Raw genomic sequence first — 26,105 nt, 5'->3', positions numbered from 1 at the left:
CTGACACCACCAGCATCTCTTGCCTGGATTATTGCAGTAGCCTCAAAGCCAGCGTTCCCATTCATACTTTTGCCTTGCCTCAGTCTACTCCCTAGCAGAGTTGGAAGGGTCCTTTGAAAAGATGTCAGTACACCTCTTCTCTGTTCAAAGCCCTCCAGTGTGTGCCCGTTTCAGAAGAAAGGCCTGAATCTTTGAGCCACCTGCCAGGCTTTGCCTGAGTGGGCTCTGTACCTCCCAACTCCTTCGTCTGCTCTATCTCCTTCTGCTTAACACATTCCAGTCTCTGTGGCCCCCTGCAGTTCCCAGAAGAAGCCAGGTGCCCTCCTGCCTTAGGGTTTTTGCACTGGCTACTTCTTCTGTCTGCAATACTTTCATTCCTGACATCTGCGCAACCAACTTCCTCACTGCCTTTTGGAGTTCCTTCTGGTGTCAGTGAAACTTCCCTGACCACTTGACTTAAACGTCTAGAGGCAGTCTGAAAGAAATAGCATTAAATCTATATATTACTTTGGGTAGTATGGACATTTTCACAATATTGGTTCTTCCTATCCATGATGATGAAATGCTTTTCCATTTGTTTGTGTTCTCTCTTATTTCCTTGAGCAGTGGTTTGTAGTTCTCCTTGAAGAGGTCCTTCACATCCCTTGTGTTCTGTATTCCTAGGTATTTTATTCTCTTTGTAGTGATTGTGAATGGGAGTTCATTCATGATTTAGCTCTCTGCATGACTGTTGGTGGTGTAGAGGAATGCTTATGATTTTTGCACATTGATTTTGTATCCTGAGACTTTTCTGAAGTTGCTTATCAGCTTAAGGAGTTTTGGGGCTGAGATGATGGGGTTTTCTAAATATAGAATCATGTCATCTGCAAACAGAGACAGTTTGACTTCTTCTCTTCCTTTTTGAATACGGTTTACTTCTCTCTCTTGCCTGATTGCCCTGGCCAGGACTTCTAATATTATGTTGAATAGGAGTGGTGAGCTATTCCCTTCAAATTACCATTGACATTCTTCACAGAATTAGAAAAAACTACTTTAAATCTCATCTGAAATCAAAGAAGGCCCTGGATAGCCATGACAATCCTAAGCAAAAAGAACAAAGTTGGAGGCATCATGCTACTTGACTTCAAAAGATACTATAAGGCTAGTAATCAAAACAGCACGGTACTGTTACCAAAACAGACATATAGATCAATGGAACAGAACAGAGACCTCAGAAATAACACCAGACAGCTACAACTATCTGATCTTCAACAAACCTGACAAAAACAAGCAATGGGGAAAGAATTTATTAATAAATGGTGCTGGGAAAAGTGGTTAGCCATATCCAGAGAACTAAAACTGGACCCCTTCTTTACACCTTACACAAAAATTAACTCAAGATGGATTAAAGACTTAAATGTAAAACCCAAAACCATAAAAGCCCTAGAGGAAAATTTAGGGTATACCATTCAGGACATAGGCATGGGCAAAGATTTCATGACTAAAACACCAAAAGCAATTGAAACAAAAGCCAAAATTGACAAATGGGATGTAATTAAATGAAAGATCTTCTGCACAGCAAAAGAAACTGTCATCAGAGTGAACAGGTAACCTACAGAATGGGAGAAAATTTTGCAATATACCCATTTGATAAAGATCTAATATCCAGAACGTATAAGGAACTTCAATAAATTTACAAGAAAAAAACAACCCCATCAAAAAGTGGGCAAAGGATATGAACAGACACTTCTCAAAAGAAGACATTTATGTGGCCAACAAACATACGAGAAAAAGCTCATCATCACTGGTCATTGGAAAAACGCAAATCAAAACCACAATGAGATACCATCTCACGCCAGTCAGAATGGTGATTATTAAAAAGTAAGGAAGCAATACTTGCTGGTGAGACTGTGGAGAATAGGAACTCTTCTACACTGTTGGTGGGAATATAAATTAGTTCAACCATTGTGGAAGACACTATGGCAATTCCTCAAGGATCTAGAACCAGAAATACCACTTGACCCAGCAGTTCCATTACTGGGTATCTACCCAAAGGAATATAAATCATTCTACCATAAAGACACATGCATACATATGTTTATTGCTGCATTGTTTACAATAGCAAAGTCATGGAACCAACCTAAATGCCTGTCAGTGGTAGATGGGATAAAGAAAATGTGGTACACATATACCATGGAATACTATGCAGCCATAAAAAGGAATGAGATCATGTCCTTTGCAGGGACATGGACGAACCTGGAAGCCATCATCCTCAGCAAACTAACACATAAACAGGAAACTAAACACCACATGTTCTCACTCATAAGTGGGAATGAACAATGAGAACACATGGACACAGGAAGGGGAACAACATATATCAGGGCCTGTTTGGGAGTGGAGGGCAAGGAGAGGGAAATTAGAGAATGGGTCAATAGGTGCAGCAAACCACATGGCACATGTGTACCTATGCAACAAACCTGCATGTTCTGCATATGTATCCCGGAACTTAAAGTAAAATAAAAATAAAATAAAAGCTCAGAGGTCCTATTGGTGGTGAACAGAGAGGGGAATCTTGCACCGTTTCACACAAAATCTCCATTTCAACATATCTGGAACCATCCTCATTCACTCATTCCGTCAACATATATTTGTGAAGCATCAGCTCTGTTCCAGTGCTGGGCAAGGTCCTGGGGTCACACAGCCCTGGCTGCCCTGCAGGGCTCCTGGATGAAGGGAAAGCAGTGCTGAGTGATGGGTCAACACCTGACTCGGAGACAGCAGCTTTGTCACTGGGTAGATGTGGGGGTTGAACGGCGGCCCTCCAATAAGAGGTGTCCAAGTCCTAACCCCTGGACCTGTATGTGTGATCTTACTTGGAAAAATGATCTCTGTAAATGGTTAAGGATCTTGAGAAGAGCTCATGCTGGACTATCAGGGTGGGCCTTCAATCCAGTAAGTGTCTTTACAAGAAACAGAAGAAGGAATGATGCCGGGAGATAGGAGGGGGCCATGTGAAGATGGTGGCAGAGATCACAGTTCTCCAGCCTCCACCCAAGGAGTGTCTGCAGCCACCAGAAGCTAGAAGAAGCATGGAGCCTCTGGAACTCAATTTCAACTTCTGGCATCCAGAACAGTGAGGGAATAATGTTCTGTTGTTTTAAACCACCAAGTTTGTGATAATTTGTCACTCTGCCCTAAGAAACTAATACAATAATTGTGGCATTAAAGACAAGCCATCTGACCCCTGAGACTCCCTTGTCCACCTGTAAAATGCGGACGATCGCACCAACACCCTCATGTCTACAGTAACTGTCTTACACAATCAGGCACATGTATTTTAGTGTTTGCCAGATTTTTTCAAAATAAAAATATTTATCATTTCTTTTTAATGACTTAAATAATAAATAAAATAATTTAAAAACACTTGAAAAGAAAGATAGCTGAATTTGACAACTCCAGAACTAGTTCTGTTTTGGGTTATTACATATGTCTTTTCCTTCAGATATGGTATATATGCTTAATTTCTGCATTTATTTATTTTTTATGGTGCCAATTTTAAATAGGTTTAAGACACTGCATTTTCCACTTACAATACAGTGTTTATAAAGTGCAATGTTATGTCCTTCCCCTCTACATATGTTCCATATTCAAGTATTGAGAATGCCCAGTAACTTACTATATAGCAGCTGAACTTTTTAAAACTGCCACAGAATTTGCTACAAATTTAGGTCCTTCAATGTTTTACATATGTGGAACGATGCTACGACATCTATACTTGGGTTGGCTTAATCAACCTCTTCAATGGTGGGCCCTGAGGAAGCACCACCAGAGGGAGGAGCTCCGCCACCACGGAATCCCCAGGTGTCCCTCCTGGCACGCCTCCTGCACTCTGGTACACAGCTTGGTGAGGATGGGGTGGAAGACTCTCTCCTCCTCTTTCTGTTGATGTTCAAATTCTTCCTTCTCAGCAGTCTGATTCTTATCAAGCCAGCTGATAATGTCATTACACCTGTCCAGAATCTTCTGTGTGTCCTCATCGTTAATCTTGCCTTGAAGTTTCTCATCTTTGACAGTTGCTTTCATGTTGAATGCATAGGACTCAAGTGAATTCTTAGATGACACTTTGTCCCTCTGCTTCTTATCTTCAGCTTTGTACTTTTCAGCTTCCTGGACCATACGTTCAATGTCTTCCTTGCTCAAATGGCCCTTGTCATTAGTGATAGTATCTTGTTCTCTTTTCCTGTACTCTCGTCCACAGCAGACACATTGAGGATGCCATTGGCATCAGTGTCAAAAGTGACTTCAGTCTGAGGAACACCTCGGGGTGCAGGAAGTATGCCTGTGAGTTCAAACTTGCTAAGCAGGTTGTTATCCTTGGTCATGGCATGCTCACCTTCATAAACCCGAATAAGCACACCAGGCTGGTTGTCAGAATAGGTAGTGAAGGTCTGTGTCTGCTGGTAGGAATAGTAGTATTACGCTTGATGAGGAAGGTCATGATTCCACCAGCAGTTTCAATACCAAGGGAAAGGGGAGTGACATCCAAGAGAAGCCAATCTTGAACATTTTCAGACTTGTCTCCAGACAGGATGGCAGCCTGGATAGCTGCACCATAAGCAACAGCTTCATCAGGGTTGATGCTCTTATTCAGTTAATTTCCACTGAAGAAGTCTTGGAGAAGCTTCTGAATCTTGGGGATGCGAGCAGAACCACCAACAAGGACAATATCATGAATCTGTGACTTGTCTAGTTTGGCACCTCAAAGGGCCTTCTCTATGGAGGCCAGGGTGCCACAGAACAGGTCAGCATTCAATTCTTCAAAATGGGCACGGGTAATGGAGGTATAGAAGTCGATTCTAATCAATCTCAATACTGGCCTGGGTGCTGGAAGAGAGAGTCTGCTTAGCAAGCTCACAAGCAGTAAGGAGGCGTCTTGCAGCTCTCTTGTTCTCACTGATGACTTTCTTCTGCTTGTGCTTGAACTCAGCAATAAAATGGTTGACCATTTGGTTATCGAAATCTTCTCCACCCAAGTGGGTGTCTCTGGCTGTAGACTTGACCTCAAAGATTCCATCCTCAATAGTGAAGATTGACACATCAAAAGTGCCACCTCCCAGGTCAAAGATCAGCACGTTTCTTTCTGCTCCAACCTTTTTGTCTAAGCTGTAAGCAACAGCAGTAGCAGTCGGCTCATTAATAATTCTAAGTATATTAAGACCAGCAATAGTTCCAGCATCTTTGGTAGCCTGATGCTGAGAGTCATTAAAATAAGTGGGCACTGTGACCACAGCATTGGTAACAGTCTTCCCAAGGTAGGCTTCTGCAATTTCCTTCATCTTTGTCAGAACCACAGAGGATACCTCCTCTGGATAGAAGTCTCTCCCTTGTATTCTACTTGGACCTTGGGCCGGCCAGTATCATTCACCACCATGAAGGGCCAATGCTTCATATCAGACTGGACAACGGCATCATCAAATCTGCGCCCAATCAGACGTTTGGCATCAAAAACCGTGTTGGTGGGGTTCATTGCAACTTGATTCTTTGTGGCATCACCAATCAATCGCTTTGTGTCCGTAAAGGTGACATAGCTTGGAGTGGTTTGGTTTCCCTGATCATTGGCAATTATTTCTACTTTTCCGTGCTGGAAAACACCCACACAAGAGTAGGTGGTGCCAAGATCAATACCAATGGCAGGTCCCTTCGACATGGTTGCTGGTGCGCAGGCCTGGCCCCAACAATGAAGAAAGCCACAGGAATCCCGAGAGCTGCAGGAGAGTTCAACGAGAACCTATGTTATTTTTTGAGAGAGTTTCACTCTGTTGACCAGGCTGGAGTGCACTGGCATGATCTAGGCTCACTGCAACCTCTGCCTCCCAAGTTCGAGTGATTCTCCTGCCTCAGCCTCCTGAGTAGCTGGGATTATAGGCACACCCCACTATGCCTAGCTAATTTTGTTGTTGTTGCTTGTGTTTTTTTGAGATGGAGTCTTGTTGCTGTCGCCCAGGCTGGAGTGCAATGGCATGATCTCGGCTCACTGCAATTTCCACCTCCCAGGTTCCAGCAATTCACTTGCCTCAGGCTTCTGAGTAGCTGAGATTACAGGCACCCACCACCACACCCAGCTAATTTTTGTATTTTTAGTAGAGACGAAGTTTCACCATGTTGGCCAGGCTGGTCTTGAACTCCTCCTGACTTCAGGTGATCCACCCCCACCTCAGCCTCCCAAAGTGCTGGGATTACAGGCGTGAGCCACCACATCCGGCCTCATTTTCGTATTTTCAGTTGAGACGGGGTTTCACCATGTTGGCCAGTCTCGAACTCCTGACCTCAAGTGATCTGCCTGCCTAGGCCTCCCAAGTGCTGGGATTACAGGCGTGAAACACCACACCTGGCCTGTGCCTGCATTTAAATCTTAGGTTTTCGCACTTCTCAACCATTTGACTTGGCTTAGCTGCTTGGTATCCCAGTCTCCTCCAGAGCAGATATGGCGACACACCTATCTGTCAGGGTTGCTGTGAGAATGGAAAAGTCCATGCAGAGCACTTGAAGTACCAGGGCCTGGCATATTCTCTATGGATGGGGAGCAGAAGAGTGAAGGGGTTGCTGGAGGTCCTAGTACCCTGCAAAGGGTTAGCACAGAACTGGACAGGCAGAGAGCTCTCAATACACGTGCACGCTGTCACTGAACACTGCACTTCAAGACTGATTCCAGCCATGTGGACCTTCTCCCCGGCTTCTGCAAAGTCTCCCACTCTCTAGGCCTGGAGAACTCTGCACTGGCAGTCCCCTTCCTTCTTCCCACCCAGTTGATTCCTCTTTGCTCTTCCAGTCTCAGCTCCAGCACCCTCTCTTCCTGATGCTTTCTTTCTTTCTTTTTTTTTTCAAGATGGAGTCTCGCTCTGTCGCTCAAGTTGGAGTGCAGTGACATGATCTCAGTTCATTGCAACCTCCGCCTCCCGGGTTCAAGTGATTCTCCCACCTCAGCCTCCTGAGTAGCTGGGATTACAAGTACGTGCCACCACACCTGGCTAAGTTTTGTATTTTTAGTAGAGACAGGGTTTCTCCACGTTGGCCAGGCTGGTCTCAAACTCTTGACTTCAAGTGATCCATCCACCTTGGCCCCTCAAAGTGCTAGAATTAAAGGTGTGAGCCACCACGCCCGGCCTGGCACAGTATCAATTCATATATTCTTCATAACAACTTTAGAAAGGTAAAGTACTCTTATTAGCACCATTTTACAGGTGAAGAAACTGAGTACAGAAGAGGTTAAGTAATTTACCCAAGTTAATGGGCTAACGAGGGGCAAAACAGAATGAAACCTGGGTAGAACGAGCCCAGAGCCCATGCCTGTCCACATTCCTCCCTCGCTTCTTGAGCTAGGGGCCATGTCTGTGCTCAGGACATTGCCTGCCCTGGCCACTCCAGTCCATGCTTTAGTGATCATTTATTATACGGCAGGTACTGTTGCCTGCTTTCATAAATATTGCCTGATAGAATTCTCACAGCCAGCCCAGGGAGGTAATATCAACCAGCCCATTTTGCAGATGAGAACTCCAAGGTGGGACACACTGCCAGTAAATGGTAGAGCCAGCTTTGGGTCATGCTGGCTGGGCCTGCCTCAAACCTTCTCTCAGTTCTTTCCCACTGCCTTAGGGAAGAGATTTCTTTTTCCCCTGTATTAGGCTCCCCGGCTTCCCTCACCTTTCCTCCAAGAAAAAGAAAGACGGGGAGAGAACCGGAGAGAGAGACCAGGAAGGGGACCGGGGCTGGAGGGCGAGACAGGTTGGAGAGACTCACAAAGATCCCCTGCACGTGCTTTCTATCAGCGCACGGACAGTGGTTCCAGGCGCCCAGCAGATGGCAGGATGTAGCCAAAGATTCCCCGCAGTCCGGAGAGCTGGGCCCGCAGGATTGCAAGGCAGGGGGACCTGCCTGTCCCTCAGGGAGCGTACTGGGAACCTGCGCTCGCCCCACAAGCCTCGGGGCGCATCTGCTGCACCCTGTACATAGGCACCCGCAACCGTGGCACGTATCTCCTGCCGCGGGAGCCCAGACACCCAGATGCGAGCCTCGCCCCTACATCGGACGCCGATGCTGCCCAATTTTGGGGGAATCCCGAGATTCCTGCACAGCCATTCCCGGGGAGAATGATTTGGGGCAAACGACGGCTCTCTTGGGCCTCAGTTTCCCCATGTACAATGAAGGAGTCAGATTAGTTCCAGAGGGTCTAGATACTTTCATTCATGAAACACTGGGAGGAACCTTAAGAGGAGCCGCGTCGGCTGGAGAGCCAGGAGACACTCCACTGCCCGTCCCAACACGAATGCGCAAATACAGCCCAGCGGAGAGCCCTGGGGTCCCCTTCGCAGCCAGGGCCGACTAACCACAGGCCTAAGAGCCCCTTTCCCTCTGGACCTCCGTCTACCGCGCTCTACAAAGGAACGACGCTTTCTCACTGCTGGGTTGTTGGAAGCGGATGTAGGATGGTGCTAACAAAGCGCGTAGTCGGGGCCTGGCCAGGGTGGGTGCTGACCAACCGTTACTGCCTGGAGGGAGCCAGCTCCGGCCGAGGGAGCAGGCCAAGCAGGGACTCAGACTCCTCGGGCCGATCCGGGTCTCAGCCCCCACCGCCCCGCCACCGCCCCCCGCGCGCGGCCTCCGCGCATCCCCTCCTCCACCGCTCCCGCCCCGCCTCCCGCGCCGCCTCGCGTCCCCCGCCCGCCCGCTGTAGCCGGCGAGGAGCGCGGCACGTTGGCCCCGGCGCCAGGGGCTCCCGGGTTCGCTGGCGGGCGCCGGCGTGAGGAGCGCAGCCCGGGGCGGGGCAGGGCAGAGGGCTGGGCGGGCGCGGGGTCCCTGCGAGCGCAGTCTGAGGGGCGCCCGGGAGGAGGGAGCCGCCGTCCCGCCCCTGCGCGGCGCTCGGCCCCCTCGGGCTCCGCGCGCGGCTACAACCTGGGCAGGGCGCGCTCCGCGCGTCCGGCATCCCGCATCCTGCATCCCGCGTCCCCGCGGCCGGGCATGTAGCAGCGGCAGCAGCGGCGGAATATGGGCGGGAACCACTCCCACAGGCCCCCCGTGTTTGACGAGAATGAGGAAGGTAAGAGGGCGTGGGGCGCCACTTCCCGCCACGCGCCGCGCCGCTCGGGCAGGGGCTGGGCCTCCCCTCCCTCCGTCACCCTCGGCCGAGCCCTGCGGGGCGCCGCGTGCTGCCCGGCGCGGGGACCCAGGCGCGGCCACTTCGCCCAGCTCCTGCAGAGTGTGCCCGACCCCGTGCCAGGCGCGGCGCTTCTGCCCAGGCAACTCCCCGGCACCCAGTGCCCTGTAGGGGTCGGGACGGTGCCCAGCGCGGGGCTGGGGAGGCGGCTTCTGAGAGGCGAACCTGAAACCTGCACTTGGGGTTGTGGAAGGAGGAGTAGACTTCGGAGGTCGCTCGGGAGGTTTCTAGGCTTGGGCTCTCCAGGAAGCTGAGGTTTCTTTGAGATCCAGAGGCTGACGGAGGTGGCCTGGGTGGGCGGATTGCACCGTGTGTGTGTGTGTGTGTGTGTGTGTGTGTGTGTGTGTGCCTGTTGGATGCAGCTGTCCTCAATCACCCAGGGAAACTTTTCTTTGCTAAACTCCGTGGCTCCGAGAAGGGCGTCCTGCTTTCTCTCCGCAGCCTCCCCGGTGCAGATGTGGTGTAGGCTGTCCAACCACATCTAAACTTCCTGGCTGGGTCCTTGCAGTTCAGGTCGATAGAGCTCAGTATTTGGACTAGCAGAACCCTCTTTCCAGTGTGGCATGTCTCTGGAAAACTGACTTCACCTCTCTGAAACATTAGTCTCCTTACCTATGGAATGAGAGTTATGATACCACTTGCTACTTTATAGGGCTGTTTGAAGCTTAACTATTAGTAATGCACGTGAAAAGTGCCTTATAAATGCAAGCAGTACTGAGCTGCGCGTTTATTATCTGTGAAGAGCCCTATGCCTCTCAAAGCTGGTTTCCTGCTGTGCTGACTCGCCAGTCTCCACTGTGCCCCAGTTAAGTGCTGAGACTTAGTGAGCACTTACTATGTTCCAGGTATGCTAGCACTTAGTGTTCACTCAGTCCTTTTCATGCCCCTTGAGGTGGCTGCCTTAGAAAGGGGGCTGTCCGCTTTTTCAACATGGTGAAACCCTGTCTCTTGTAAATATACACAAAATTAGCCAGGCGTGGTGGCAGGCGCCTGTAATCCCAGCTACTCAGGAGGCTGAGACAGAAGGATCGCTTGAACCCGGGAGGGGGAGGTTGTGGTGAGCGGAGATCGCGCCACTGCACTCCAGCCTGGGCAGCAGAGCAAGACTGAGTCTCAAAAAAAGTAAGTAAACAAAATAAAAAGAAAGGGGCTGTCCTGGTTATAGCTGGTAAGAAGTAGAGCTGGCCTTGAGGCAGGACAGTCTGCTTTGAAAGCTGTGCCTGTCATCATTGCCCAGGGCATTGGTTCGTGTGCATAGATCACGCATGGCTTCTAGAATTCCCAAGGCTGTGAGTGCTACTCAGATGCCCACCTGGACAGCCCTTCCCAAAAAGATAGATGAATGCAGTCAAGATTAAGTGAGCACCTGCTTTGTAAGGCCCTTGCGATCCTTGCTTAAAGGAGTTCCTAGTATAATAGCCCTGAATGACCATCCATGGTGATAAGGGCATTGAGAAACCAGTGCAGGGTCTTGGGGGCACAGAGAGGCCCCAGCTTTTCCTGGTCTTTAGTCTGGAGCATGTGCAGGTAAGGAGCCAGCTGTGGACAGAGGAGAGGTAGGCACGGAGATAATAGAGGCTCTTGTGTGTCCCAGGAAGAGTTTGAACACCACACAGCATCACCCTCCATAGCAGGGGTTTGTGGTTCTAGCCTGGGTCAAAGGTCATGCTTTGGGTAATTTTCCTAGCATCTTTCTCTTTTATTTACAGAGGGAATTTGCCACCCTTATATTGAAAACTGTCTCTATCCCTTACCCCCAGCTTGAAAATATTCATTGGCAAACTATTTATCTCTGGTGTAGCCAACCTTTTGATTTTCTTATTCCTGTTCCTCATTCTACAAGCAGATTGGGCCTAAGGTTAAGTGCCTGTTAAATACAAGGTTAGGAGGCGGGGCGTGGTGGCTCATGCCTGTAATCCCAGCACTTTTGAGGCAGGCAGATCACTTGAGGTCAGGAGTTCAAGGCCAGCCTCACCAAAATGGTGAAACCCTGTTTCTACTAAAAATACAAAAGTTGGCCTGGCATGGTGGCGGACACATGTAATCGCAGTTACTAGGGAGGCTGGGGCAGGAGAATCACTTAAGCCGGTAAGATGGATGTTGCAGTGAGATGAGATTGCACCATTGCACTCCAGCCTGGGCACCAAGAGTGAAACTCGTCTCAAAAATAAATAAATAAATAAATAAAAGAAATACCAGGTTAGGGCTCTTCTCATTTTGCTAGCTTCTAGTCCAGTGGAACATTATCTTGTTTAATTTTTGCAGTATATTTCTCACACATTTCCTTGTACAGGTAAAGCAGTGTTACTTGCCACCAACCGACTCATTTATTTCATAGGCATTTACTGATCATAGTTTCTGCACCTATCCCTGTGCTGGGCACCAGGAATATGAGGAGGATGAAGGCAAAGTGTTAACAATTAAGGAGCTCCCTCCTAGAGCAAGTAAACCACCAGGACAAAACAGGGTGTGTAAGTGCCCCAACGTGGGTGAGCTCAGGTGACTCTGATACCCTGGAGGAGGGTCCCTAACTTAGAGCGGGGAGGAGGGATCTGAAAAGGTCTCCTCTTTTAGACTAGAATCTTGCAGAAACGGCAGGAGTTACCCCAGGGAAGAAGTGGGTGATGGGGGGGGGCAGGAAGGATGTTTCAGAGAAAGGGAAGAGTATGTGCAAAGGCAGAGAGTAAAGAGTAAGCCTGGCTCATGTCGTGGTGGGGGGCACTGAGGGGGTTTAGTACTCCTGCATTGTGGAGTGTGAAGCTGGAAGGCACAAAAGATGAACCTGAATACCTGGCCGGCTTCAAAGGGCCAGTGACCATGGTCAGGTGTTTTTGACTTGCTTTTGGAGTCACTGAAGGGTTTTAAGCAGGAAGTGACATGGTCCAGTGAACAAACAAGCTCTCCCAAACCATAGTCATTGTGTGGTTGAAGGCTGAAGATGCAAACACCTGCCAGACCGGAACAAGTCTGACTTTTAAGTACCTTGATGCTAAACCACAGCTAAAAACTTGCCATTGTGTAATTGTGACAGGACCATCATCCACATTCTTATGGCAAAAGTTTAACTCATTGTATGCAAGTGGTCATAGCTGTTCATGCTCCCATGATACATCATAAGCAGAGAAAGGATCATGCCACAGATTAATTGGCAGTGTTTCTTTTTTCTAAGTGGTGCATAAAATCATGGTGGCTTTACCGTGGATGGCATCTAAGATTTTGTATGTTAGCTGAACCTCCTCCAGTTGCAAATGATGGAAAAGCAACATTAAGTGCTTTAAAAAAAAAAAAAAACAAAAAAAACCCAAAGGGTCTCACTCTGTCACCCAGGCTGGAGGGCAGTGGCAGGATCTTAGCTCACTGCAGCCTCGACTTCCCAGGCTCAAGGGATCCTTCCATCTCAGCCTCCCAAGTAGCTGGGGCAATAGGCTTATACCACCATGCCTGGCTAATCTGTAATTTTCTTTTTTTTTTTTTGGTAGAGTCAAGGTCTGACTCTGTGCCCAGGCTGACAAAGTGCATTTAAGGGAATGTTTTGGCTCTGGCCATTTCTTGCCTTCTCCATCGCCACCATTCTTGTCCAAGCCATGGTCACAGCTCTTGCTTGGATTATTACAATTGCCTGGGCTGTCATTATTCCCATAAGTGTCCCTCAATGCAGCGGCCAGAGTGATCCTGTTAAAATATGCAACTGGCCAGATCAGTTCTCTGCTCTGCTCAGTCCACCCGCAAACCCTCCCTCCAGCCCTGGGCACAACCTGCATTATTGAGAGAACAAAAACTGAAGTCCTTATAGCTGCCCATCAGGTGCTCCCCTCTGAGATGGCACCTTCCTCTTTCATTCTCGGCTTACCTGCCTCCTTCCTGCTCCTCTGACATGCCCTGAACCCTCAAACCATAGTCCTGGTACCTGCCCCTCTTGCCTAAGGGCATTTGCCCTATAGCCCACTCTCCCTTCAGGTCTCCAGAAAAGTGTTATTGACTCATTAGACCCTGATTGACCACCCTACTTAAAATGTCAGTCCAAATCCTTTTTCTTGCCTTATTTTTCTTTCATGGCAGTTGTCACCATCTGTTATACTATTTATTTTATTTATTTTTTTGCTTATTGTCTGTCTCCACTCAGTGCAAGTACCTTAAGTCAGGATCCCCAACCCCTGGGTCATGGACTGGTATTGGTCCATGGTCTGTGGGAACTGGGCTGTCAGCAGGAGGTGAGTGGCAAGCAGGAAGCATTAACGCCTGAGTTCTACCTCCTGCCAGATAGATCAGCAGCAGCATTAGATTCTCACAGGATCTAGGTTGTGCACATGCGCAGCTCACAGTAAGGAACTGTGAGAGATCTAACACCTGATGATCTGAGGTGGAACAGTTTCATCCCAAAACCATCGTTCTCCTGTCCATGGAAAGATTGTCTTCCATGAATCCAGTTCCTGGTGCCAAAAAGGTTGGGGACCACTGCCCTACTACATACAGAGATCTTACGTGATTGTTTCTTCTGAAGGAGTTACAAGCTCCTTAAGGTAGGAATTTTGAATGGTTTGTTCACTTCTGTATCCCTAAGGCCTACAACAACACTGGGAACATCTGGTAAATTTTTGGTGAATAAATGAATGAGTGAATGAACGAAGGTGTTGGTCTCATCAGCCATGGCTGGAACCAGGCTCCCCGTAATATCAAGAGTCTTCATTCCTGGATTCTTTGCCTCATTCTCAGGCGGGCTCTCTCTTCACGGGGCTCCCACTGCCTCCATGTTGGTATATTCAGAACTCTGAGTATGTAAAAGCGACGATCTTTCTCATAGTAGTTGTAGAAAATGTCCCAGGGTTACTTCTGATGGACTCTAATTGAGTCTCGGGTATCCTTGAATCAATTACTGTGAGCAGGGAGATTTGAGGCTCTAATAGGCTGGATGAGTCACATGCCCACCTTTGGCTTCAGGGAGTAGAGTCAGCTCCACTTGAGGCATTTGCTGTAAGGGTCTATGTGAAGAATTTTCCCAAGGGATGTTGGAGTATCAATGGAGAAAGGGAAAGTGAATGCTGGGCCGGCAGATATAAACAAAAAGCATCCATCCCCCCCGCCGCCCACCTGTTGTTACCGTGTTCCTTGGAGCACAGGTTGAGACAGTCTGGCGTATCCTACTTAATTGTTTGATTCCACACCCACCTTTTGCACTAGACTGCAACCTCCTAAAGACCAGCACTCATTTGTTTTCCACCTTTGTACAGCTAGTGCTCGACTTACGACCACGATTGGTTCTGACAGACCGGTCGTAACATGATTTGGTCGTAAGTTGAGTAGGCTATATGTACAGTACTGTGAAATGATGTTATAAAAATCTTTAAGTCATATTTTGTCATAATTTTCTTTGTTCATTTTATGCCATTTGTATCATCTCTACACCATTTTGTTTCTTATTTTTGCATTCGTCAGGTTTAAGTAAAACACTGCATTACCAGTACAACTGGTTTAATATTTGCAAAACATACAAAATTACAAAATACAGGTGCATACAGAAATACAAAATACAGGTGTAAAAAATACCATAGGAAACATTTTCCCAATTGCAAAACATATCAAAATATATAAACATGTACAAAACATTTTATTGGCCATTTTTGAATTTGATCTTCCTTCCAAATATATAGCAATTTCTCCATTTCATGGATGAATCAGCTTCATTGCTTTGTTATAATTGTTGATTGTATGGGTGCAGAACCTTTCACAGCTTCATGAATTCTTTCTTTATCTTTCAAAATCGTCGACACAGCCGAGTGTGGTAACTTCGTATCACGTGCGATCACATTTACTTTCTTTCCTCCTTCGTACTGCTTAATAACCTTCATTTTCGTGTCAAGATCGATGGCCTTTCTTTCCTTCTTGGCAGGCTGAGGCGTAGACAAAGACAATTTCCTCTTGGTAGACATCTGGGGAGGGGTTTGATGAAAAATATCCAAGACGCAAAACACAAATTGCTGTACCGAGTGTGGGATAACAGTTGAAATGGTGCACGCGGAGATGGTAGTGCTGCCGGAAGCTGGTCCGCACTGTCATACGCCCAGCTGGGCAACGTTTGCGCTGCCAGACGTGGAGCAGTCGTGGCTAGCGATTGTGGTCGTAAAGTCGAATGGTCGTAAGTTGCATAAGTTGTAAGTTGATCAATACCTGTATCTGCAAGGCCTAGAATAAGGCCACTGAGGGCACAGAGCAGCCATTTGTTGAATGGAAGATGAAAGCAATCACTTATTGGGGGCCAATTTTTTTACATTGCTTTGAGTTCTGAAGCTATTGAGAAACAAACTGATTTATTTCTAGTAAAGTCATTGGAGTCTATGCCTTGGATTTGTCCTTCAGTTTTGTCCTTGAGACTTGCTTGGGCAGAGGACTGGTTTTTCAGAGTGGACCCTACACTGCCAGTAGCTTGGCAGCTCTTAATCATGGTGCACATATCACCTCTCTTCCCAATGAGAGAGGGCAAAACTTCTCTGCTCTTTTCTGGGTAAGACAAAATTCCTGCTTGATGGCATCACAAAAGGGCGCAGAGCTCGGGTGTTGGCTTTCTAACAATATGAGCTGAAGTGAATAGGTGTTAGGATAAAGGCAGGATTTATGTTGAGTCTTGAGGGAAGGGTTTAAATGCCTTAAGGGATAAAGGATCAGTATTTTGGCAGGATCAAAAATAGCCTGGTGCTGAGCTTAGGTATTTTTCCCCAGAGAACTGGAAGAAACAAATACTCTTAGCATTACGCCGTTATCTAAAATCTGGACTTTGAGCAATGGCAGACAGAGATGAAGAAGCTGTTCTACAAAGAACATTGAGGGTTCTAACACCCTAAAGGGATATTCTAGTTTAGAGAACAATGAGGACACATAGTTTAGGATACCAGAGGAGAATTCCTAGTTCAGGAAGACCTGAGTTACCTAAGAAGAGAACAACAGACTTTATTAGACTGAGATCATTCCCTTAGCTAGAGCCAACCAAGGAAAACATGGATGGCAATGTTGTTAGCAGTCCTGGAGTCTTCCTCTTCTGAATCCTTGGTTTTTTGACCTCCTCGGAGTATTCTTATGCATTGAAGATTTTGGCGTCTGCTTCATCTCCCAGAAGCGCTTCATCTGTGAACTCATCAATATAAATGTCTCATTCTTTCAACGTGGGACATTATCACCGTTGCAGTGTGGGAACGTTGTCACTGCTCACCAATATCCTGTTCCCCTTTACTTTCATGTACACACAAAAAATTATACCTCCTTGTCTCCTTGAAGTTATGCGGGACCACATGATTTGTTTTGGTCAGTTTGAGCAGAGATCATATATGCCACATCTTGGAGAAAGTGTTTAAGAACTAGTGAGTGTCACTTCATGTCACTCTGTGTGGGAGCAACCATAATGATCCACATGGTGGAACTTATTTTAGCCTGGTTCCCAGAGTGAGAACAACATGGATCAGAGATCACACTCACTGCCAGCCAGGCTGCCGTGAGACACGGCATGAGTGAGACAGACTCTTTTGCTGTCTTGTTTTGTTTGTTTTTGAGACAGGGTCTCACTGTGGTGCCCACCTGGAGTGCAGTGGTGTAATTGTGTCTCACTGCAGCCTCATCCTCCCCAACCCAAGCAATTCTTCCATGTTAGCCTACACAGTAGACCACAGGAATGCACTACCATGCCCTGCTAATTTATTAATTATTTTATTTTATTTATTTATTTTTTGAGACAGAGTCTCTCTCTGTCACCCGGGCTGGAGTGCAGTGGTGTGATATTGACTCACTGCAACCTCTGCCTCCTGGGTTCAAGCAATTCTCATGCCTCGGCCTCCCAAGTAGCTGGGATTATAGGCAGGTGCAGGCACGCCCAGCTAAGTTTTGTATTTTTGGTAGAGATGGGGTTTCACCATGTTGGCCAGGCTGGTCTTGAACTCCTGACCTCAGGTGATCTGCACACCTTGGCCTCCCAAAGCGCTGGGATTACATGTGTGAGCCACCACATCCAGATGCTATTTTTTTTTTCCATAGAGCTAGGGTTTTGGGGTCTATGTTGCCCATGCTGATCTTGAATTCCCGGGTGCAAGCAGTCCTACCTCAGCCTCCACCTCCCAAAGGGCTGAGATTATAGATGTAAGCTACTGCTCTTTTGCTGTCTTAAGCCCCTGAGATTTGGGACTGCTCATTACCACAGTGTAACCCAGCCTATCCTGACTGGTACTCTTACCTAACCAGCCCACCCTCATGGAGAAAGAATTCACTATTTTATGATATAATTATATTAGCTGCATTGTTTATTGTAGATACCCTTTATCACACTGAAGATGTTTCCTTCTATCCTGATTTGCTGAAAGTTTTTATTGTTCACGGCAGTTGAATTTAAACAAATGCCTTTTTCTGTATCTATTGAGATGATACATGACTTTTCTCCTTTTTCTGATCAAAGAATTATACTGATTGATTTTTAAATGTTAAATCAACTTTTAATTATTGGGATAAACCCCACTTCATCATGACATGATATATTCTTGGATTTGATTTGCTAATATTTTGTTTATAACTTTTTCATAAGAAGATAATATAAACCTTATGCCAATGCATTTGAAGTGGACACAATAGTCACTCTATAAAAGCACAACTTGCTGAAATAATACAGGGAAAATTTAAATATCAGAATAGAACTAAATCTGTAATAAAACTTTCCTGTGAAGAAAAGTCTAGCCTCAGATGTCTTCACAGGTAAATTCTTCCAAATATTAGAAATAATAATAATCCTCTACAAACACTATCAGAATAGGAAGGAAGAGACATTTTTTAATGGCTTTATTAAGTTTTTCTATCAATGTTATACTGGTCTCATTAAAAGGAAGTATACCAAACTATGGGAGAATTTGTGAAGGACTGTTGTTATTTATAAGTTTCAAATTTATTGACATAACGTTATTCACAATATCCTCTTATTATCTTATCCAATGTTTGTAGGTTCTGTAGTGATATCTCCTTTTTCATTTCTGATTTTGGTAATTTGTGCTTTCTTTCTCATTTTTTTTTGATTGGCCTTTCTTGGTTTATCAGTTTTTAAATTTAAAAATAATTTTTGGCTTTGATTTTTATTTGCTTTCCTTTTGGTTCACTGATTTTTTAAAAATAATTTTCTTCTGTATACTTTTTGGCTTAATTTACTGTTCTTTTTCTAGGTTTTGGAGATAGAGCCTTAGAGCACTGATTATATTTACTCATGTATTCTATACTTTATTTTTTATTTCACTTACGAGTTTCCAGCGGAATTAGTTTCCTTTGATGAAGTCTTCTCTTCATCATTTCTTTCAATGCATGCTTTGTAGTGACAAATTCTCTCACGTTGTACTTATCTGAAAATGTCTTTATTTAGACTTTACTAATGAGTGGCTATTTTGCCGGTTATCAAATTCTATGTCAGCAGGTATTTTCTTCAGCATTTTTAAGATAAGATTTATTGTCTTTTGGCCTCCATTGTTTCTGAGCAAAAGACAACTGCCAGTACTATTTTTGCTCCTTTTAAGCTTTCATGGTTTTCTTGCCAAGCTGCTTTTAAGATTTTAGATTCCCTTTCAGAAAGGGGACGATGATATGCATATGTATGATGATCTGGCCATCTCTGCTCATTGTTAGTGCTTCTTGAATCTGTATCTTAGTGGCTTTATGAGTTTTGGGGGATTTTTTGGTGTCATTTAACATTGCTTCTGACATTTTCCCCTTCTCTTTACATTATCAAACTCAAATTGCAAAGGTATTAGACCTTATCACTGTGCCCTGTCTGGCTTTGACAATATTTCTGGGTCTTTTTTTTTTTTCCTCTCCTTGTTTTAGTCTGAATATTTTCTTCTGGCCTATCTCTTTTTCTAGTCACTTCAGGTCTGTCTGCTATTAAGTATAGCCATTGACTTCTTAATATTATTTGTTGTGTTTTTCACTTCCAGAATTGCCAGTGGGTTCTCTTTTATGACTTTCAAATCTCTGCTGAAATTCTCAAAACTTACTTTTTAATGTCTTAAACGTTAGCCAAGTTCATTTAGAAGATGTGTTTGATACTCTGTTATTTGGTAACCCTTTGGGTCTATTTCTGTTGCCTATTGTTTTATTTTAAACATATCTTGTCCTCTAATTTACCTTTTAAAAAAAATACTTACATGCTGGGTATTATATAGGAAATAGTATAGAGATCATTCGGGGCTTTCGATGATATTATATTTCCTCAGAAAGATTTTCCTTCTGGCCTTTTCAGGCATCTTTGTTAGAGGTGCTAGGAGTCATGCTTCATCTTAAATCCTCACAGAGACTCAAATGGTTTGAAGTCCTGTGAGGACTGGTCTATATTGCACACTTACTGCTGGAATGTAGCCCTGTGGCGTTCTGACGAAAGCCTGGGTGTTTACCAAGCCTCCTCCTCTTTGGGAGTTCCCGACGTTCCGTGTGTGTCTCCTCCCGGGAGCTCCTCAGCTTCTCTCCTTGGAATCTGCTTTCATGATTGGCAGGTTCCACTTGCTGTGCCCACTTCTTTGAACTTTCCTTTCTCCTGGATATTTATCCTGGAGTTCTTTCTTCCCTCGATATCTTTATAACTCCTTGCAACATATTTTTCAAAAGTATAATTTGTACAGTTATAGTTTTACTTATCAGGAACGTTGACCAAAAATATTCCAAACCACTGGAGGCAGAACTCCTCTCCTCAGTATTTACTGTACATGAGCGCCTTCTGTTTTAAAGATAAGCTCTCCCTAACCCCCATGCCACCTAAGACCTACTACCCAGCTGTCCTCACTTTCATAACAGAGCTTAATTAATTTTTAGATTAGAAATCTGTCTTCTTTGATCTAGCTTCTTCTTACATCTAGCGTTTTCTCATTTTAGTTAAGCAGTTCTGACCAGGGTCATTGTGATCTTTTCGTTTTTGAAGGCAGCAGGTAACTATAAGTTGTGTCTTTTTGGGTCCAACGAGCTAAGTCGTGAACTTCACCGTCCAGTGGAGGAAATGGAGCGTGCACAGCTCCCCTGAAGCTCCTCGGACGTGCTCCATCACCTTTCCCGTGTTTTTGAACCCCTAAACAATACAATGTTTAGTTTTTATTGTTTTTGGAATCTATAAAAATGGTAACATGTATTATGTGTTTTTGTATAGTTTGCTGTTTTCACTCAAGACTGTGCTTGTAGAATTCATCCACACTGCTGTGAATAGCTGCCATCTACCTGTTTTTGCTACTGTTCCATTCAGTTACTATAGCGTAACTCATTTATTCTTTCTTCGGACATTGATTGTACTATACTGCTTTTCGTTCTTTACTATTATAACGTACACATACAGCTGTGAACAACTTTGTGTGTATGTACCCTAGTGCACATATATCAGATTTTCTCGAGGATATATGCCACAGGAGAGCTGCTAGGTCATAGAGTAGGTGTGTGTTCAAATCTTGTAAGAGGATAGCAAATTATTTACCAATGTGGTCATACTAATTTGCACTGACAAGTCATGCACTGGCATCTCTGTGGCTCTACATCAGCACTGTTCTATAGAAATGTGATTCAGTCAACAAATGTGAGCAACATATGCAGTTTAAAATTTTCCGGTATTGATGTTATAAAAGCAGAAAGAAATGGCTGAACTGAATTTTAATAATACATTTTATTTAACCAAATATACCCCCAATGTTATCTTTTTTATTTTTTTAAGACAGAGTGTTGCTCTGTCGCCCAGGCTGGAGTGCAGTGGTGCGATCTCGGCTCACTGCAGCCTCTGCCTCCCAGGCTCAAGCGATTCTCCTGCCTCAGCCTCCCAAGTAGCTGGGACTACAGGTGCCCACCACCATGCCCAGCTAATTTTTGTAGTTTTAGTAGAGATGGGATTTCACCATGTTGGCCAGGCTGGTCTCGAACTCCTGACCTCAAGTGATCCACCTGCCTTGACCTCCCAGAGTGCTGGCTAAATATTATCATTTCAGTGTGTAATAAATATCAGAATTATTGAGATATTTTAAATTAGTTTATTCACATTGTGTCTTTGAAATTGAGTGTATATTTTACATTTGCAGCATGTCTTAATCTGTGTTAGCTACATTTAAAGTGCTAACTTATTGAACAACATACCTTTATTTCTTTGACAGTATTACTGTTGCTTTTACATATTTGCCAATTGATTGAGCATACAATAGTATTTCATTGTTTTAAATTGCATTTTATCACGAATGAGGTTGAAGTGTCTTTATATATTTAGTTCCCAGTCATGTGTCTAGTTTTGTGAAGTTCCTGTTCATAGCTTTGTTAATTTTTTAATTAGAAGTCTGTCTTCTTTGATTGACTTGTAGCTCTTTATATAGTCTACATGACATTTCTTTGTCAGTAATTTGTTGCAAATATTTTACCCTGTTTTGTGATTTCACTTTTCAAGCCATTTATGATATCTGTTGACATGATAAATGTCTTCATTTTAATTTAGTCATACCTGTTAAACTTTCTTTGTGGTTTCTTGTGTGTATAAATAAATATACATAGCTATACACAAGTGAACAAGAAAAAGATCTGAGAAACTTAGAGTTGTGTATAAATATGTATATTTATACACAAAAATATATGATATATAAAATATAATTATATATTGTATATGTTTATAACAATTATATATAAATACAAATTTATTATTGTAATATAAGTATATAATATATAAAAATATATTTGTGTATAAGAAAACTTTCTCCATCTTAAAATTTTTGCATATTATTTACTGAAGCGGTATTTCCTCTTAGTTTTGGTGACATTACACCGTCCGAGGTTTCCCCCTGCTTTTCTGGCTACTTTGCAAGGCTGGCTTCTTCTCTCTTGCAATGAAGCCTGGAGTGCCTCAAGACTGAGCAATGGGACCTCCTATTAGCTTTCTGTGCTGTCTCCCTGGGTGATCTTGTCAACCTCTGCATGTTCAGTCACTCTGTATCAGTCAGAGTGCAGTCAGGACCCAGAAACCACACCAGTTTTCAAATAGGGAAAATGTAATTCCAAGAACTGTCAACCAGTAAAAAGGTTAATTGCTAAGTGGAGTCAAAGAGGACTCTAGGAGGTATAGAAGTAGCAACTTCAGCAAAACTCCTAGTCTCTCTAGGGCTGAGGAAGAGTGAGCAAGAAAAAGGACTCAGAAACTTAGAAGGTGGCTCCCTTTTCCACGAAGTCTGTGATTCAGATCTCTCTGGAGAAAGCATTGTTGCCAGAACAGGCAGGCCACGGAGTACCTGCAGCTGGTCCATGAGTGCCACTGAGATGAGGGCTGCTAGGCCCCCTGGACACAAACCCACTAAATGCCAAGTGGAAACAGCGCACTGGAAGAAGGAAGAAAGTCCTCTTCTCACTCTGGCCTTGCAGTGTCTCTCCTGTGCCTCGATTGGCAACGCCTAACACGAGGCCAGCTGGAAAAGGAGAAATGTCTGCAGGCCCCAGCTCCAGTATCACAAATTTCATGTGGAGCTGAGAGTCAATAAATTAATAACTGACATATATTTCAATATGACAGTGACTCAATCATTTTTTTTTTAGACGGAGTCTTGTTCTGTTGCCCAGGATGGAGTGCAGTGGCATGATCTCAGCTTACTGCAACCTCTGCCTCTCGGTTTGAAACAATTCTCCTGCCTCAGCCTCCTGAATAGCTGGGATTACAGGCGTGTGCCACCACGCCTATCTAATTCTTGTAATTTTAGTGTGACAGGGTTTCACTGTGTTGGCCAGGCTGGTCTGAAACTCCTGGCCTCAGGTGATCTTCCCACCTCAGCCTCCCAAACTGCTGGGATTACAGATGTGAACCACCATGCCTGGCCAGACTTAATAATTTTTTACCTTAATTCATATTTCTCCTCTGATTTTCAAACCTCTGGTTTCCTGTAATTCCACTTGGATATCTCAAAAGAATTATTACCTCAAATTCAGCACGACTTCACTGAACTAATTTTCTTGCAGAATTTCCTAGTTCAGTGTAGTATCATTATCCATTCAGTTACAGAAACCAACCCATCTCAGGTTTTGCTCTTCTCCACACAAATGTAATTAAGCACCTGGCTATTTGATTTTATCTCCTCAGTAGCTCACACATCTGCCTGTCTTTCCAGCCACCACCACCACCTCAATTCAAACATCGCGTTTCCTGTGGGCTCCCCTGGGCTTCCTGACTGATCTCCCTGTCTTCTCTTGTCACTTTCAGAATATCCCACACCCAACAGCTAGAAAATAGCTTCAAATCACAAGTAGGATCGTGTCCTTGCTTAACATTTTTCAATGGCTTCCGTTGCTCTCAGGACAAAGATTATAACCTGCAATACATCCTTCAAAACCCTGTATGGTCTAAAACCTTCCCAGCTCCCCCACCTCGCCGCACACTGTGTTCCCCTTCACTGCATAAGTTCAATTAGTCACTGCACTTAAAGTTCTTAGCCAAATCTCTGGCACATGGCAACTGTCCCATAAATGTAGCTATTTCTTCCTCTTGTAGTCAATGTTATTATTTATACTCTTCAACCACACAGCCATTCTTTCAGTTTTTAAAAAGTTTACTCCTTCCCCAGGGCCTTACTGTATGTTGTTCACTCTGCCTCAAACACTGTCTCCATCCTAGCACATTTGACTCCGCATCTACACTTATCTTTCTTTAAGATGCTTTATCTGCTTCCTAGACTGGGTAATTCTTCCTAGAAGGTCCCCTTCTATGCTGTGCTCCTTCATAGCATTGAACACAGTTGTAATTCTGCCTTTACTCATCTGGCTATTTCCTTAAGTCAGTACTGTATATTAGTCTATTTTCACACTGTTGACAAAGACATACCTGAGACTGGGCAGTTTATGAAGGAAAGAGGCTTAATGTGCTCACAGTTCTGTGTGGCTGAGGGGAGGCCTCATAATCATGGTGGAAGGAAAAAGATACTTCTTACATGGGAGCAGGCAAGAGAGAATGAGAACCAAGTGAAAGGCTCTTCCCTTATAAAACCATCAGATCTTGTGAGACTTACTCACTACCATGAGAACAGGATGGGGGAACCACCCTCATGATTCAGTTATGGGAACTACATGGAGACTTATTCACTACCATGAGAACAGGATGGGGAACCACCCTCATGATTCAATTATGGGAGCTACAATTCAAGATGAGACTTGGGTGGGGACACAGCCAAACCATATCAGTCAGTCTCCCCCACAAGACTGTAGACTTTACAAGCACTGGGTCTGTGGCTCTTGAGGTTTCTCCTGTAGGCCCCACTGCTTTAGAAAGTGGCTATCATTGTAGCTGTTGGTTCTTGAGTATCCGAAAAGACTAAGAAAAATCACTGTGTAACCTTTGAAAGGTTATAGGTTCCTTCCCAGTATCTAAAGGAGAAAGCATAGGGAAAGGGAAAATAAAATTATATTTAATAAATACCTACTATGGGCCAAACATTTGTTATATGTAATGTTATATGATCTTTATTTTTATTTTTATTTCAACAGCTTTAAGGGTACAAGTGTGTGTTAGTCCATTCTCATACTACTCTAAAGAAATACCTTGAGACTGGGTAATTTATAAACAAAAGAAGCTTAACTGGCTCATGTTTCTGCAGGCTGTATAGGAAGCATGATGGCTTCTAGCGGGGGTGGGGTGGGGTGCTCAGGAAACTTTCAATCATGGCGGAAGGCAAAGGGGAAGCAGGCATATCTTACCTGGCTGGAGCGGGAGAATAAGAGAGAGGGAGGAGACGCTGCATGTTTTTAAACAACCAGATCTCATGAGCACTCTATCATGACAACAGCACCGAAGTGGGAAGTCCTCCCTCATGGTCCAGTCACCTCCCCCCAGATCCCAGCTCCACCTTGGGGATTATAATTCAGCATGAGATTTGGTCAGGGACACAAATCCAAACCATATCAAAGTAGTTTTTGGTTATATGGATGAATTGTTTACGTTACTTTCAATGGCAAAAACCGCAATAACTTTTGCACCAACTTATACAATTCATCCATTGAAAGTTAAATTTCAATGGCAAAAACCAAAAGAACGTTTGCACCAACCTGATATAATGGTGAAGTCTGAAACTTTAGTGCACCGGTCACTGAGGGAGCATACCCTGTACCCATTATGTAGTTTTTCATCTCTCACACTTTCCCAGTCTCCCCTGTTCCGAGTCTCAATGTCTATTACAGCACTCTGCATACTTAGCTCCCACTTGTAAGTGAGAACATACAGCATTTAGTTTTCCACTCCTGAGTTACTTCACTTAGAATCATGGCCTCCAGTTCCAGCCAAGTTGCCAATTTCTAATGTTTAGGATAACAGTCTGAGAGAGGTTTCATTAGCTCCATTTTATACCCGGAGATATTGGAGTTCCAAGAGGTTAACTGAGTTGTCTTAGGTGATAAAATTGTGGTGCTTGGTCTCGCTTCTTTCTGTGTAACTGAAAAGCTCTTTCCCTCATGTTGGCCTTTCCCAAGACTCATTAATTTGCATCCTGCTTGCAGAATTATTTTTTTTTACCATAGCCATGTACTACCTGTACTATCGTTTGATACTCTTCTCTATCTTAATGATGATTTTTATAGATTTTTCTTACAGGGACACTTCATATTTCTGCTTTAAATTTGAGCTGGATTGTGACTACTCCAAACGGAAAATGAGATAAAATAAAAATTAAGATGGATGCAAAACAGTGATACTCAGTGCAGTAAGATTTTTTCAATAACATATTCATTACTCACATAGTTACCTTTGTGTATGCATATATATGTCGCAAGAACGTAAGAGCTATTCCCTTGGCAAATGTCCATAGATAGTAACCTTTGATATTGTTAACCTTTTGTAGACCTTTAGTGTGTGACTTGTTCCATGGATAATTTTGGAATGCATTTGTAAATGTGCGAACGAGCAGTAGTGCTGCGTGGCAGTTGTACAGAC

The 26,105-nt window shown here is 44.4% G+C and overlaps 1 protein-coding gene and 1 pseudogene across 2 annotated transcripts in view; one reads left to right on the top strand and one right to left on the bottom strand.

The window, feature by feature from the left end:
- Window positions 1-3,764: 3,764 nt before the first annotated feature.
- On the bottom strand, window positions 3,765-5,758 carry LOC108311640 (annotated as a pseudogene). The gene has a single exon (XR_001828312.2). The product of XR_001828312.2 is annotated as a heat shock cognate 71 kDa protein-like (transcript).
- Window positions 5,759-8,865: 3,107 nt separating this feature from the next.
- The window catches only part of STK32B (serine/threonine kinase 32B), a 440,962-nt gene continuing 423,722 nt past the window's right edge, over window positions 8,866-26,105 (top strand). Inside the window, exons 1-2 of the mRNA XM_017539152.2 lie at window positions 8,866-9,073; window positions 25,985-25,995. Coding sequence (XP_017394641.1) covers window positions 9,022-9,073; window positions 25,985-25,995 — 63 coding nt within the window. The 5' untranslated portion in view covers window positions 8,866-9,021. The remainder of the gene's footprint in view (window positions 9,074-25,984; window positions 25,996-26,105) is intronic.

This window comes from Cebus imitator, unplaced genomic scaffold (assembly GCF_001604975.1).
Source record: "Cebus imitator isolate Cc_AM_T3 unplaced genomic scaffold, Cebus_imitator-1.0 Scaffold117, whole genome shotgun sequence".
NCBI classification, from domain to species: domain Eukaryota; kingdom Metazoa; phylum Chordata; class Mammalia; order Primates; family Cebidae; genus Cebus; species Cebus imitator.
The sequence above is the reverse complement of the archived record's forward strand: the minus strand, read 5'-3'. Positions and strand labels throughout refer to the sequence as shown.